The 18,039-nt window shown below is 33.5% G+C and overlaps 1 protein-coding gene across 3 annotated transcripts in view; it reads right to left on the reverse strand.

Annotated features, from left to right (window-relative positions):
- The window catches only part of LOC127869364 (uncharacterized), a 198,360-nt gene extending 186,984 nt beyond the window's left edge, over nt 1-11,376 (reverse strand). For all 3 annotated transcript variants that reach the window (XR_008044532.1, XM_052411869.1, XM_052411868.1), the window contains exons 1-2: nt 11,335-11,376; nt 1,438-1,521 (exon numbers count right to left, since the gene is read on the reverse strand). Coding sequence is in view for 2 of the 3 variants with exons in the window: in XM_052411869.1 (XP_052267829.1) it covers nt 1,438-1,521 (84 nt within the window). In the remaining variant the exon portion in view is untranslated. The remainder of the gene's footprint in view (nt 1-1,437; nt 1,522-11,334) is intronic.
- Between the last annotated feature and the right edge of the window lie 6,663 nt (nt 11,377-18,039).

An 18,039-nucleotide genomic window follows, 5' to 3' on the forward strand; every position in this document is an offset into this window, starting at 1 on the left:
AAAAAGAAATCATTATCAATTTTCTGCAATGTTATTTTCACATCAAATACCGATATATGTATTTGAAATATGTATGTATAATAGTATAATAGTATTTTACGAAACCGACGTCTGATAGAACTGCTCATACACCATTACTTACAGTTTCTACGTGAACTGCACATACACCATTACTTACAGCTTCTACGTGAACTGCACATACACCATTACTTACAGCTTCTACGTGAACTGCACATACATCAGTACTTACTTTACACTTGCATGTGAACTGCACATACAACTGTACATGCAACGTGTATGAACTGCAGATAAACCAGTATCTACAACTTCTATGTGCACTGCTTAAACACCGGTACTTTCAACTATCGCTTCAACTTCTACGAGCACTGCACATACACCAAAACATACAGCTTATATGTGCCATGCACATACACCAGTAATTACAATGTCCGTCTTCATGTCTATGTGCATTGTATATACATCAGTACTTAAAACGTCTACGAGCACGCACATACATCAGTACTTTCAACTTCTACGAGCACTGCACATATGCCAGTACTTACAACTTCTACGAGCACTGCACATACATCAGTACTTACAACTTCTACGAGAACTGAACATACATCAGAACTTACAACTTCTACGTTTACTGCACAAACACGTGTTTGTTTATTTTTCAATATCTAAGTAGCTGCAAATACATCACTTCTTGAAACTTTTACATGAACTGCACACACACACCAATACTTAAATCTTATATGTAAACATCACATTCCTTAATTCTTACAACTTCTATGTTAACTTCATATATACACCAGTAATTACAACTTCTACATGAATTGCTTATTCACCAGTACTAGCAAATTCTAAGTGAACTGCACATAAACCAGAACTGACAACTTCTACGTGAACTGCACATACACCGGAACTGACAACTTCTACGTGAACTGCACATACACCAGTACTAGCAACTTCTACGTGAACTACACATACACCGGAACTGACAACTTCTACGTGAACTGCACATACACAAGTGCTAGCAACTTCTACGTGAACTGCACAAACACCGGAACTGACAACTTCTACGTGAACTGCACATACACCAGTACTAGCAACTTCTACGAGAACTGCACATACACCGGAACTGACAGCTTCTATGTGAACTGCAAATACACCAGTACTAGCAACTTCTACGTGAACTGCACATACACCGAAACTGACAACTTCTACGTGAACTGCACATACACCGGAACTGACAACTGCTACGTGAACTGTACATACACCGGAACTGACAACTTCTACGTGAACTGCACATACACCGGAACTGACAACTTCTACGTGAACTGCACATAAACCGGACCTGACAACTTCTACGTGAACTGCACATACACCGGAACTGACAACTTCTACGTGAGCTGCACATAAACCACTTCTTACTATAGAGTGACGACTGTAAAGGCCGCTGTTACGTGGGATACCTCCATGCTCCGCCGTATCACGCCATGGGTCACCTTCCGCCATCTGTACAATTATGTTTGTAAAATGCGCATTGATTATAAACAAGCTTAGTTGTGTATTTATTTCGAACATAATTGATTACATGCATACAACATAGCATCGAATGTCATTATGTTGTTTTTAATCACTAAATATTCATCATGTCTTACCATACAATAACGATTACTGTGTTATCTACTAAAATACGCACACACAGTTATTTAGGCAATTCATTTTATGGAATAATATTGTTGTATTGATAATCCATTACAGGTATTGTATACAAACTTTAAATAATTATATGTGCATAAGTAATTGGATGATCTGCAAACATGTGACCAGCATACTCATTTAATTATATAAGACTACGTGTCAATTGCAAATTGTATGCTCCTACATCATTTTGATTCGATTCGTATATAGTAATTGTTTAAATTTAGCAACGTTTATAACTAGCACTGCACGCATTCATGTGGGTGATGTACTTATTTGAATGTACCCATGTATTGGGAATTTAAACAATACCGTACCCAACGGTTTTAGCGTTGATATCTACCTGAATATAAGTTATGCTAATGGAACTCCATCAAAACATAAAACTTGCTAAACCTTTTTCTAAAAGGGCATTACTTTAATATTGTCTAAACCGAAAACTCATAGCTTTCAGTGCATGTCAATTTGATACAAATACCAACAACGAAATAGTAAAATTTGAATATAATGTTTTATTATTTAAATACCTTACCGGGTTTTCAAAGCGTTAAGTTACAATTTTCATAAATGTTCGTGTATTTATCATTGGATGTCGTCAACATTTGAAACTAAACAAGTGCATGATAGTGTAATATCTTCTAGAACTTATATTTAAATTGGTATATGATTCGATTAATTATAATTAAACAAGTCACATTAGAACACATTAACGTTACACAATGGCAAATCTAACAAATGCCCCCCCCCAAAAAAAAGGGCATTGATTAAGGATTTTATGCAACAAAACTGACAATAAGAGTTAATCTTATCACATACCTGTGGCTTAGCCACTTATATAAAGGTTTAGTTGACACAGAATTATGCACTACTGTTAAATCATTGTGATAGTAATTGGGGTGAGAATATTAAAGTAATATAACTAGGTGTCATCTACAGTCCACGGCCAGTGCATATGTGGAATATCAAGTCAATCGGTCAATTTGTTGACGAGTTATTGATCAGAATAGATTTTGACACTTATTACGACATTGACCTTGAGCTTTGCCATAGTGACACCAATTTAAATATGGTCATCTACTGTCTAATGCAAATGCACACGTAAAGTACCAAGCCAATCAGTCAATTTTTTGACGAGTTATTGATCGGAAACCATTTTCTCACTTCTTGTGACAGTGACCTTGCCCTTTGACCTACCTAATCGAATTTCGATAGGGTTCATCTACTGTCCAAGGCCAATGCACAATGCACAAGGCGAATGTATATTTTAAAATGAAAATGATTAAAAAAAATATCTGTAGCCTAAACATAATCGCATGTGATGATAAGAAGTTTGTAGTGAAACCTATATCCATCCATCTTCAAAGACATGCATCATATATCGTAGGTATTCTTAATTATGAATGTTGAATATTCCCCGAGTTGAATGTTATCCGCCTGATTTAAGCTGCTGAAACGATATGCTATTGTTTGGGAGGGATATTAAAGCGAGTATATAGGGTATTTAAAAAACAACATATACGAACTTAAACTTGTTGTTTAACAACACTTAGTATTTAATATTGTGGCAGCGTAAACGTTTTTGTAAGTAGTTTTATTAAAGAATGAAGTTTTTAATAGAACAATTTCAAGACAGAAAATTAAAATTAGTTAATTTAATAATCCTCGTGCATAATAATGTATTTTGTATTGTTTATATAAACAAACAACACTCTCAAGCTTCATACATTGTTATTTTTATAAATATTTGTTTACGCATGGATGAATCTATAAATATTTTATAATAGTGATCACGACGAGCTGTTAAATGCTTAAGTGAATAAAATGTGTGTAATGTTCTGTATTGTTGAAAGATTGCGAAAAATGTTGACATTACACCTGTACACAATCAAATCTATATAATTCGTTGGAATTTTTACTATTATTACTATTATTATAATTATTATAATAATAAAAATGTTTATTATTATTGTTATTATTATTATTATTTTTATTATTATTATTATTATTATTATTATTTTAATTATTATTATTATTATCATTATTATTATTATTACTATTATTATTATTATCTTTACTAATCGTAGTTTACATGATGTTCCGATAAAACATGAAGGTTTTTATTAAATTATAATTCTTCAATTTAAACTTTCTGTAATATTTTTCTGACAATTAAACACAATTTAAACTAGTTACCGTTGATCAAGCTCAAGGTAGACATGTTAAACACAGAATTGGGCTTTGGTCTTTTTCAGCCTTATTTCGGAGGCTTTCTGAATGTTTAACCGATAATCTGTTAAAGTGATTGATGATATGTCTCTAAAGCTATTTAGTTTAGGCGAGATTTATTTGGGACTCGTTTCGATTTCATATTATCGTGTCTTCGAAATGACGAATCTTGTGTTATTAACTGTATATAACCATTCAGAAATTACATTGTTATTAGATTTAAATGTTATCGCTTGATTTACTATTTGGTTTAATCGTTATGTTATGGGCTTATTTGTATGTTCCAGTGCATGTCAAATCAATAAGTATTGGCAACATGTGAAGCATGGAGCTCCTTAAAATTGTTTAACCCCAAATTATTTTGCATTGACCGTTCCAAGGTGGTGATATCAGTTTTGTTCATGTTTGTGCGTGTTTTATGTACGTGAGTCTTCATAACGAATTTGTTGATAGTCTCACAGTGTGGTAAGTGGTTCCTTATCACAGATCACAATGTAGAACAAGGTTTTTGTCTTGCTGGTGCAGTTGAAATGTATCCTCATTTATTTTGGACATGTGTTTAATCTCCTAAAATGAGTTTAGTTATTTCATATGTACGTTACAATATCGAAGAAACTTTCGTTATAAGAACTAGAATCCCAAATAATAAATTTCAATCACAATGGTTAGCGTGGCTATGATAATTATTATAAAAATCACCATTTTGAATGACAAATAATCAAATTATAACGAAAAATTAACTTCTCTGGAAAAACATGTTAACTATCAAATATACATAACAAGGTATTCAACTAACAATGAACCGAAAATAGCCTGCATCGCTTTGAACGGCCATTACTTCGTCATTTGTGCAGCGATTATATGGGTATTGACTACTGTTTCTAGAATCATTATCTTTCACCCAGAATGATGGATATGACTGAAACATTGTATTAATGAAATGAAAACAGAATGAGATTATAATGAGCAATACACTATACACATAGTCATATACCTCTAGCGATTTCCATGAACTCGGTCTTATTATATATATATATATATATATAAATTATAGTGAATTTTTTCTCAAAAATGTTGATTTTTCGTTAATGTTTGATTATGTGTCATTGAAAATGATGTTTTTACTAATTATTATCATAGCCACACGCTTACCGCTTGTGTTTTCAATAGGTTTCATCACCCCCTTGATATAAATTATTTGTAATTATAATTGACAATTCATGTTCATTCTGATGACAGTGACTGTGTGTCTGTCGGTCGGTAAGTAAGGCAGTCATTTGTACTACTCAAACAATTATATAAAATACATTTAATTCAGTTATTTATGATAAACCAATGAGGTGATTGCACATAATGTGCAGGTTTTTTTTACTATGAAAGTGACGCCGATAGTGCCAGATCTTTTCCCCTACAAATACAATTTCCCCTCCAAGAAAATCATTTTTCACCAAAACATATCTTTTTTTAGCATTCGTTTAAGCTTTAAATTGAATATTGTTAAGTTTGATTGCTTAATTATCCATCGCAATACTATCCCATTTGCCGTGGTCGCGAAAACACCTTAAAACAGAAATAAGCGTCTACGGAGTTGGATTAGAATGTGTAGTTGGCGGTTCCTGTTAATTTTTGTCAAGTCATGCGCAACATTACACATTTTTTCGCTGTAAATGTTGGAAGAAGAATCCTCAAACTAAATGTTCTTACATCTGAGTCGTTAAGCGCATGCTATATAACGTAATGGAGAAAGGGAAGTCACTCTAAATGTCATAAGTGTTTGTTAACGTTTTTTTATGATGTTGACAGAAAACTTCATAATTGTAATTGGGAAAAATGTCATATAGATTTGATTGGGAATTGGGCCTTTTTTGCTTTGGGAACGCATCCATTTTCCGGAGGCGCAGACAGTGGTGAACAACCCCTCAAATCAGAGTAGATGAGTTGTAGAAATTTATTAAAACAGTTTTTATTTCCCCCCAAATATGTTTCGTTTGCACTCTTTTTCCCCTTTCACACAGCGTCCAGCGTCTTCCCCCTTTTCTAAAAACCCCCTGAAATTTTGAGAAACGGTTGTTTGAAGAAATGCATTTTCTAAGACATTGCAAATAGTGTTTTGCTTATTTTATCATCTCATCTGTTCACAGTTCACACAACAATTAAAATTATAATCCGAGTATTTGCAAAATAAACTTTAAACTTAAATAACACGTTTAGCATGTTATTGTATGCTCCTTTTACAATAAAGGAAGTCACTACAAATCAGTCTCTCTAATGTTTAAGCATCATCGTAGCTCGTATCAAATCGATGGGGAGATTACACATCACAGCATATTGTTTTATTCGAGTAGTATAAATAGTACATGAGAAGATAATCTTAATTTTGCTATTATAAATTTAGATTTTTCTTCCATATGTGTATGGATCAAAAATGGGTTTTAATTCCTTGTAAAGAAAGAGTTATGAAGTGTCATTAACATCAGCTCGCCATTTTGAAATAATAAGATCCTGTACTCTTTTGTGAAACATAATAATAAAGCTGTTCATATAAACAGATTCAATGCATAATGTTCCTGGATATGTTGCAAGTGGGGCGAATTATTAAGTCACTCCAGGATACTTAAACACGTAAAGATATTCGTATGTGTCTTAAATTTGATGAATTATCATTAAACAAGAAGTTACCCGATAAAATAAAGTAACAAAATGGAAAAATATACACATATTTACTCTCACTGAAAATTAGTTAAATCGAATTTGGTCAATTTGACATGATTTAAATGTATTCGTACTGAATCTTTTATACATTCACCAATGAAGTTTTCTTACCTGGTCTTTGTTCTTAATTTTATTCAAGTTTCTGATAACAAATAAGTTTGAATTGTTTGCTGGCTGGCATGGATGAAAAGTTAATACTTAAATATTAATGAACATGTCACATACGGCATCTGGTTATGTTCCCTTATAATATTCAATGAGTTGGCAATGATAAGTTTGTATTTGACAAGGCCATTTATCAGCCAGAGGTTCGTTTAAGAAAGCAGAGTTTACTTTGTAATGCGTCAACACACTTGGTTTATAACGTCTTTTTACGAGTCATAATTTAGAGTGATAAGATTAAATATGTACTTCCTTGATCTTTACAGAATATGACAACAAAAAACCTAATGTAAAATACACTCCATTATGTCAAAACATTGATCCACATCTGATCCATCTCGATGTATAATAACATGCTATTTATATTTTTAATTATATATAGCCGAAACAAACTTGTTGTGTATTATACTATTAATTTACCATTATTTTTAACATCCGTTATAGTTATGCTGGATTTTGTCAGTAATTTATGTGGCCGTAAAAAGAGTGCACTAAAAATTACAGCCATCGGTAACAACTGCTAAAACGTTTAAGCAAATAAATATGCTTGTGTTGTTGGTGGAATACTTAAGAGACATTGTATTTAAGATCATTTTTCAAAGAAGAGAAAACGTTAATGACTAAAAAAACTAGCATGTAAGTTTTAATTAAGAAATATCAACATGTTAAAAAACCAAAGTTGTTAAAAATAAAGAATAATTTTCGTTTTCAGATTCAAAAATGCAACAATGTACAAAATACATTAACGTTGCTGCGAAATGTCCATCCGCCTGCGCTTACGTTGTCTCAAGATAAAGGTATACATATTTAATTATGCCACAAACGCGAGTTCACATTTTTCGGTCTCTTTTAGAACGTTTTTCTTCTCACCACATACGGATTTATTACCAGTGGTTTGCTTTCAAATTATCCGATGAAATCCCTGCATTACCCACTAAGAAATAATTGCTAAAAATTAAACAATACTTGTTCATGTCGTCCTTGTTTTTAAAGTAATGTTACGTATATATGTATTCACAATATCATTATATATTTAATTCAAACATCACATGTATACCCACTTAATGAAAAAGAAGCACCACACCATTTAATATGTGCAAACACGAATCAACTTCGATTTGAAGCTAAAGGTTAGATATTCCATATATTGCTTCTTGAAAGATAAGAGTCCTCATAAGGAACAGTTCTTTTTTGTTCGGTTCCTTCATGTCTGAAACTCACAAATATAAATATGAGGCTTACTGTACATATGCAGGCGGTGCCAGACGACGTAGTTGTATTTGTTGGAGAGGTTTCCGGACGTAAGCTAACTTGGACAATAGGTTCAAAGCTTATGTTGGCATAAGTAACGTGCACGCTTTAACGTGACTACCAGTCGCGAGGTTTGTTACTTAGTTGTCTTTTTTTGTTGTTGATCGTTTTACGGTTGATTAATAATACAGTTAACAACATAAAAAATCCAATCAAACGTACTACCTTATCTTTATTGAAATAGGCGAAATCCTGTTGAATTTCCATTATTGACAAGAAAGAGAAAGTTGTTTGTTTTTGCAAATTATGTTTGTTATGGATAAAGACGACTTCATAAGCAGCCGTAACAATAACAAATCACAACCATCACGATTCTAGCAATATTCATATTAGAATTCAAATTCGGTAATTAAAAATATTTTCATTGCTCATTTTGTTTCTTAATTCTTGGATCCCTCATAATACAAATATACGTACGTATATAAATGAGACCATGATTGTAAAAACTACAGCATTTCATGCGAATATTTGCCAGTTTAAGATGTTTCAATATTATTTTGACTGGAACTGTGATATATACATACGCATGTATTTTGTCTGTGCTTCTTGGATAGCTCAATCATGTGAACATTAATGAATTTGATATAAATTGACACAAAGCTTAGTTTTTCAACAAAAAGACAGTAAACATGTCGGCCCGGGGGCGGGGGGGGGGGGGCGGGTAACTTCCCAAATTTTATGGAAGGGGTGTCCCGCTGAGACTTCCGCAATATCGGCGTAAACGCTTTTGTTACTAAGTTAAGTAAAGTTATCAAAATTTGATTTATAACACACAAAACAAAAATATATTTAAGAATCCTCGTTTATAATCGTGTGTTGTTGAATTACTGCTGAAATGTTGACATTAAATTCGTATATAGTCGCCTTAATGTATTTCATTCAAATACTACTTCAGTTTGGTATTTCATCGACATGTTTAAAATTTTATCGCAGGTAAATTCGTTAATTATTGTTGTTGCTTTGCAAACGCTCACTTAGTTGATCACCCGCATTTAACTTTATTCAAGAAAACTAAACCTGAATGTAAATTGATGTATTATTATTTACCTAAATCAAAATATTACTTTATTGTTTATAGGATATATACTTTTTGAATACAATTGCATTTGAAAACATTAATGTATTTTGAATAATGTGTTGCACATTGGACCATATTAATATGCCAATTGTGATTTACCGCGACCAATATTTCTAATTATTCTGACGTCTGAATGGCAATTTGTGCTCATAGTAATACAGTTCAACACTGATCTACACGAAATGAACAACAACATACACGATATTTCATCTGAACAATAATTAAGACCAAAACACGCAATGCGGCATACAATGACATAATTTTGAAAGTACATATTTGTTTCATTGTATCACATAATAAATTCACTTTTAAGTTGCGAAAACAAATATTTTCATTTTAAGGGTAAGTATACATTTACCAAACTCCATTTAAAAGGTAATTTTTTAAGTATTTTTGTTATTTGGAAGTGTAATAGCTTTACGTGTATTTTAATTGTCATGTTGATTAAATATAGTGTACAGCGTAACATATATATATGAATACCGAAAAATACGTATTTAAATACATTTAGATACGTTTCAATAAATATAAACCTTTTTAATTGAGTTCTGCAAAATAATGTTCTACTACTCGCATTCTTTAAGGTGTTGCGTAGGCAACTGATGCAAAGCTTTTTTATAACCATGAACAAGACTCGTTGATAGGCTCATAGAGATCTAGATTTCCAGAATAGAGTAAGACCATTTATTATATACCTGTTTAATGCTTTTAACAAATACAGGCTGTATCAATCGTTGAAATAAATCCCGTTTTATTCTACTCGCTGTTTCCGATTCCGTATTACTATACTAGCCGGACTACTTGTTTCGACCCATTTAATGACGTCACATTACGCGCACCGAAAATAGGAAACCCCTATTTTATATAACGAAAAATATTACATAGTACATCGTGTGACGTCATTTCTGTGACGAAACACAATAGTTTTCTCTGGAATGTAAGGACATGTCGGACGTTGTGTTTTTTTAACAGTAAACTATTTGTTTAAAACATCGAACGAATGCAAAACGTATTTTGGACTGTGTGTTTATCATGCATTAATGTAAATTGAGATAGGAATACAATAAAATAGTGTGGTTTAAACTAAGTTTCGATAAAGACATGGGATTATAGAAGTGGAAGTGCATATCGTTTTAACGTTAATGTAATAAACATTGGATTAAAGTTGTCAACTGAATTGTTAAAACTTGGATTAACGATGTCATTAAGGTAAGCGTGTCGGACACCTGTGTTTTCTCGGTTCAAATGTTTTCACGCTAATTTACATAAATTGTATTCATACGCGTCGTAGATAATCTATGGCGTACCGTTTTAGCGATTGTTTTGTCAGTTTTGTTAAATCAAAAACATACAATTCTTAACTTCTTTCGTTAGGTGTTGTATTTAATAAAAGGAATATTACGCTAGTCAATTTTTCCAAAATTTTGTATCAGTCTCGTGGCTCGTGCTACTTCGCATAACACTCGAGGCTCCGCCTCTCGTGTGATACGTCATCACACAAGCCCCTCGACCGATACAAACTCTTGGACCAATTGACTTGCGTAATATTCCGTATGTATTTGAAAGTTTTACTTCTTTTGAATGTTTATTTATTATAATACTATTGTTTATTAAAAAAATATGTACATTTGTAGTAATTTATATTACTGCGAATAAATTGCAGCATATTGCCCAGTCCACGGTTTGTTTCAATTTCAGGTTTAATGTACATACAATCGCTTACCATTGACGTTCACGCAAAATAATGTCGCTTTTTGGCGAATTAAAAACAACAGCGTTACGGTTCGGGTAAACAATGCCGTCATTCGGCAACGCTTTAGTTAACAATTTAGTCCTGAATATGCATGCGTAGTGAGTGCATTGGTTAATGAATAATTAATAATATGTCACGTTTGCGGATTATCAGGTGGTGTCTTTTAGGAGGTAAAATCAATTATACGTAAGGCATATACTATAAACGAATACTTATTTGTTGTCTTACGTTAGTTTATTTCATTGTAAAAATAGTTTACAAATTAAAATACGGGAAATACGTATGTAAATAACAAACAAAATCGTCAGAATAATGTATCTATTAAACATATTACCAACAATAAATACCGCGAATTGATCTTCAGAAAAAATATGTTTATTACCTGCCTTAGATGTATCCAGTCAGTGTCGTCCTGCTAGTTGAGAGGGCGTACATTAGGACTTCGTACATCACGTGAACGTTATCAATGAATCACGTGATTAGGCTGATGCATACACTCGAATATATAACAGCCTTGCTCAGGTTGAATATATTTGAGAACATTGTATCACTGGCTATCAAAAGCGCATATAGAGACGATTTAAAGTAGATTACAGCTGGTTTTATCGCTTACCTAGATCCAGCTATTACGATTAGAACCAATAATAAGATACGCTGCTGTAGATAACACAGAACTACATAATTGGCCATATTTGCAGATTTGTTGTGAGAAAATAAATCGTGACCATCACTTTCGTTGATCATTCCATCGTTTGCAATCGAGTTTCGTTTAAAGTAAAAGCAAGCCAAATAATATACACGAATGCTCGGATTAAATTGTTCACAAACCAAAGCTAATAATGACGCAAGACTGTCACACCTTTAACGGACTGACGTCTCCATCCCATAGGTCGAAGTTATTGAATTGCTAACTCTCAAAATCTTTTCGCCAACATGAATTATATATATATATATATATATATATATATATATATATATATATATATATATATATATATATATATATATATATATATATATATATATATTTATATTTAGCGATGTTATAGATGCCATTAAGCGATGTTATAGATGCCATTTAGCGATGTTATAGATGCCATTTAGCGATGTTATAGATACTATTTAGCGATGTTATAGATGTCATTAAGCGATGTTATAGTTCTAGATGCCATTTAGCGATGTTATAGATGCCATTTAGCGATGTTATAGATGCCATTTAGCGATGTTATAGATACCATTTAGCGATGTTATAGATGCCATTTAGCGATGTTATAGAAACCATTTAGCGATGTTATAGATACCATTTAGCGATGTTATAGATGCCATTTAGCGATGTTATAGATGCCATTTAGCGATGTTATAGATACCATTTAGCAATGTTATAGATGCCATTTAGCGATGTTATAGATGCCATTTAGCGATGTTATAGATGCCATTCGGCGATGTTATAGATGCCATTTAGCGGTGTTATATATGCCAAATCTAGCGATGTTATAGATGCCATTTAGCGATGTTATAGACGCCATTTATCGATGTTATAGATACCATTTAGCGATGTTATAGATGCCATTAAGCATTGTTATAAATGCCATTTAGCGATGGTATAGATGCCATTTATCGATGTTATAGATGTCATTTAGCGATGTTATAGATGCTATTTAGCGATGTTATAGATGCCATTTATCGATGTTATAGATGCCATTTAGCGATGTTATAGATGCCATTTAGCGATGTTATAGATACCATTTAGCGATGTTACAGATGCCATTTAGCGATGTTATAGATGCCATTTATCAATTGTGTCTTGTGCGGAGAAAACTGGGCTTAATTCATGTGCGTAAAGTGTCGTCCCAGATTAGCCTGTGCAGTCCTCACAGGCTAATCAGGAACGACACTTTCCGCTTTAATGCTATTTTTAGTTGCAAGGAAGTCCCTCCTTACCGAAAATCAAGTTAAGGCGAAAAGTGTCGTCCCTGATTAGCCTGTGCGGACTGCACAGGCTAATCTCGGATGACACTTTACGCACATGCATTATGACCAGCTTTCACAGAACAAGACACAATTATGTTCAGATCACAAACTATTGTCATATGTTACAACATGTTGACAGCATGATAACGTACATTAGAGTTCAATGAGTCGCCCAAGGTTATTCCTGTCCATTAAAATCATACATAAAATCACGTTGTGAAAGTATGGTTAACAGTATTTGAAGAAAAAGCCTCAGCACGGAAACAGCGTGGTTCTTTTAATATAAAATAATACGCTTGCAAAGTAATGGAACGGAACTTTTAAGAGTTATATTTCGATCCAAGGAAATGATTAAATCATAATTTGAACTGCGTCTTATATTGTCATGTTATTTTTTTCCGATTATATTCCGATTTCCTGATTATACAAAGTGCTCATTAATTTTGAAAAAAAAACAGGATGCCACTATGAAAACAGATAACAGAATTAATGGTTCAGTATTGAAGTTTTAAAACTGTAAAAAAAAAACGTCTGGTATCCTTGTTTCTTATATGATCGCCAATCCGCCTCTGTGTGATAAACAATGAAAATTCGCTCAAAGCGAAACAAGATAACGATCACACACGTGACGTTCTAACTTAAACATACCCGTGGTGAAGATATAGAATACTAGTTTAATAAATAGAGGTTATGTGGGTGAATAAGAGATAGACCGCTGCTGCGATAAATAGAAGTCATAGGTTTGAATCCCGCACTAGCCATTTTTTATAGACCTTAATTTTAAGTTTCGGTAGATCAACGATTTTTATTCACGAGTGTTCAGAGAAACTATGTATTTTCAATTATCACGAGTGAATTAAAATCCATTATCTTCCGCAAACAAACATATTTTATTTTTAGATATTTGTATCGTTTATTTACTCTTTTGACGAGTAAACTGCAGAATTTCGCTGGTATTATCACGCCATGGCGTCACTTAAACAACGACATTCACGGTTAAACAGTCAATATTATCGATAATTTTCAATGTTATTGTTCACTGTTTAAAACAGTGAATTATCGCTTTTAAATCACTGATATTTCCCTACAAACTACAGGAATTTGTTAAATAAAGACGCAATTTATCATATATCAGTGTTTGTACAAATAGTCGAACAGCCCTGGCCCCTTGGACTCTGCCTCCTGCTTCCTGTTCCCAGCTGCCGAAATGTACCGTCTCTTTTATTTGTATGTCGCTTCAATATATACTTTAACAATACTATTAACAATACCAAACGTGTGGTAAGTCCCTTATCGGAAGAATATGATACATGATCTTGGTCTATTGCAAAATATTGAGTCGATGTCAGATCAATATTCCAATCCATATTTAAAATGCTTGCTCTTTGAATACCTTATTAGACATGAAACGACAGGGCATGATTAACTTTAAATGTTGGGACGATGTCTGCAAGAGCAAACACCCCAGGGTCCGGTTTAATGAGAGCGACCATGGTCGGGCGACTATGGTTGTACCAGCGAATAATTGTCGTGCGACGATAGCCGTGTTTAATGGAGAGCGACGGTCGTCAATCGACCGCGCGTTGTTCGACATATTGTCGAGCGACCGCAGTCTACCCCTCACACCACGACTGCTCGTCGCTTGCCGCTTTGTCGGCATTCAAAACGCGTGCAAAATGAACGCGGATAGTTTCGAGTTTAATCATGGCGGCCTCCATGCGACTTGTTCATCGAATGCGAAGACATTTTCGAAGAGAGCGAGTTTTTAGAGATAGGTTGAATCCAATAGACATGTACAATGATGATGAACTTTTCCGTCGATTTCGCTTACCAAGGAGAGAGCTATTGGAGCTCATAGACACCTTTGCTGTAGATCTAGAATACGTTTCCGAAATTTATACAATATTGTATCATCAATATGCGTATTTCCCATCCAATACACGGATGTCACGAGCAAGGGAGTGTTATACATATACAGTAGTTAAGAAGAAATGCACTTAATTGATTTACCTTTATAACAATTGTGATAAATATGTTTTATGATGCTAAACGTCGCGTCATTTATTTTTCTCCCGGCTTATAAAAAGTAGTAATAATACAAGAGACGAGCGCAAACTGTTCACTTAAAGTTAAAGGTTAGTCACACAGGAAGGCAATGCGCAAATAATCCCGGGTTTATGTGCACCAATATCATTCAATACACTGCGCATTAAGGGCAACTTTCTTTGGAACTTATCTTGGCCTATTATTCGCAAATTGTACACGTATGTTGAGATGAATTCAGTTGAAGGCACTGATTTTACATTCAACGGGTCCCGTTGACGCATTACTCTACATATGGTCCGTGCTCTGTAAAAAGGGGGTTTAATCCATGTGCGTAAAGTAGCGTCCAATATTAGCCTGTGTAGTCCGCACAGGCTAATCAGGGTCGACACTGTGTGCCTAAAATAGACTTTTGTTAAGGAGGCACTAAACGAACAATATCATAAAATCGGAAAATATCGTCACTGCATAGGCTAATCTGGGACGACACTTTACGCACATGCATTTAACCCACTTTTGACAGAGTACTACTCATATATATGCTGAACTATATGCAATGACAACATGCATGTATATTGATAGCATTATTTTAAAATTGTAAAAATACACCATGGTATAAAAAACGGCCATACTTATACCATACGCACAAATGATTTATACATGCAGTAAAGTGTAAAGTACTTCGATACTTATTTACATGTGCACAACTTTAATGTTACTCCACCAATAGCTTCATCACTTCGTGTTTATATATAAGAAACAGTACCAATTTAATTTTTTAATAACAATTTTGAATGATTCATATAACCTACATCAATATTAATAATGAATAATGGCTTTTAGAAGAAAGAATTTGTGGTTACAACGAAGGAAGGGAAAAACAGAAACAAATATCAACACATTAAGGATAAGTATTTTCCCTCATGAATCATTACGTCATTTTCGTAGGTTGAGAAATAAAATGATATATTGATAAAGACATCAATAATAAAATTAAATCACAAAAAATAATGCTAAAAAACACTCGGATTACTAGATCAGTTTCGAGCCATCAATAACCAGACTAATATCTTAAATAAAGACAAGTGTAAGTAAACTTTTTTGTAATACTGACAGATGCTTCAAATATTCATTTGATTAATCTCCTATTACCGACAATACGAATTCATGAGGTTTTTTTTTCAGATCAGATGTGAAATATATCCTGTATAAAAATACCGTTTACTTAAGACAAAACAGCATGGTATCAATAAAGCAAATCTCAGATATCTTGACAGTATTATCAAATATGCAGGAACGAACTCCCCGAAATAAAATTTTCTCGGCACCATGTACCTAGATTTATTTAGAAGAGTCCCATACATATTATTCGAGTATGTGTATCAAGTTGAAGTGAAATTTACAATGGAATATGAATAATTAACAAAACGATCATTGCCCATATAAAGTGTCATAAGATCAATCCTATAAAAGTGAAATATCAACCTTATTTAGATAGATTCTCATTAATATGTATTTTGCAGACGATAATGCAATAAATCAAACCTTTAAGTGCAATCATTATTGGGCAGATTTAGAAGCCAGATATAAAAGAACATTTTAACAAAAATGTCTCAGCAGTATGTCCATAATCATTAGTGAATTCCAGAGCTGATTGCAAACCAGTTATTTGGTTTTAAAGACTTCCGTAGACATCCAGACTCCACAATGCAGTTTTTTCACGCGTTTTCCTCGATCTACGACCATTATTCATTCGATCCTTCCTTCCGTCCGATTTGTCGAGCGCACCAATTCATATTGGTATATGGTGAATATTCATATAAATGTACGGTCTTTAGTACCAACATCTTGAAACTGCGTTGGCAAGTAAGTTTGAGGTTCTGCAATTTTGACACGCGAAAGAACATTGTCCAGAGACACGTGAACCATAGTAGTAGTTTTATTTAATTGCGTCAGATTTTGTATTTGAACTTTGAACACTTAATGAATATTATTACAAACACACCTTTGACGAAGAATCCGCAAGCGAATTCTGTTTAAACAAATAATATCATATTATTTTAACAAATTTAAGATTTACTCTTCGTGATATGAGTTTTCGCACAATAAATAAAAAAATGTTGATGGCGGAAGTGATAATTTTCTAAAAATAGCGACTACAACGACCGCAGTCGACTGACCACACAGTCATGCGACCACAGTCGCGGCAAATTCCTCCGGTAACGCGACAATTTGTCAGTTGGCGGCCGACAACAGTCGGTCGACCGCACAGTCGCGCGACTACAGTCGTGTTTTGTAGTTTTTTATTAAACCGGACCCTGGTAATTCCTTTGTCAAGCCGACATCGGTCGATATGGGCTCATTTGCCATGGAAATTCTTTGTTTGAAAGTGATGGCATAACAACAACGCATTACCACAAAATTGTCTCTACGATACATCGGCATAATTTATACAATTGTTTTATGCATCCATTTAATGTAAATTACGTAAGAACTAAGTCGTTGCTACAATAATACACTACGACAACAATACAATTTTATTTCCCAAATATTAGGTTGTTGTTTATAATGATAGAAGTTCATAACTTACAGTCAATTAATGTACCTAATTCTCCACACAACTTTTATTGAAATAAACAGCGTAATTGAAAAACAGTCAAACCTGTGACAATTTAGAAGAGGGGGATGGGGCGTACGCCATTTTCTCTCAATCTAAAACCGCCTATGATAGTGTTACTTCGTTCAATGAGATTGTATTTCACTATTGTCGTCGGACTTGACCGTAAGAATATTTATAAATTTCTGGAACGGCGCGTTTGTAGAAATATGATTCATTGTTTGAGTTAATGAATGAGAAGATGCTTTATTCCATAATGCAATGTAAATAAACGTATGGGTACACTGAAAGTGTCTTCGAGGAATCAGCTTTGGACAGTCGAACTGTAAAGACATAGTTCAAATTTGAATTTATTATTTTTGGACTTTCTTTATCATTTAGGTATTGGTCAACTTAGAGATGAAAAAGCAAAATAGGCGTGTTATTGTTTGTGTGCAGGAATGAAAAGTGTTTCAT

This window comes from Dreissena polymorpha, chromosome 2, assembly GCF_020536995.1.
Source record: "Dreissena polymorpha isolate Duluth1 chromosome 2, UMN_Dpol_1.0, whole genome shotgun sequence".
Classification (NCBI taxonomy): domain Eukaryota; kingdom Metazoa; phylum Mollusca; class Bivalvia; order Myida; family Dreissenidae; genus Dreissena; species Dreissena polymorpha.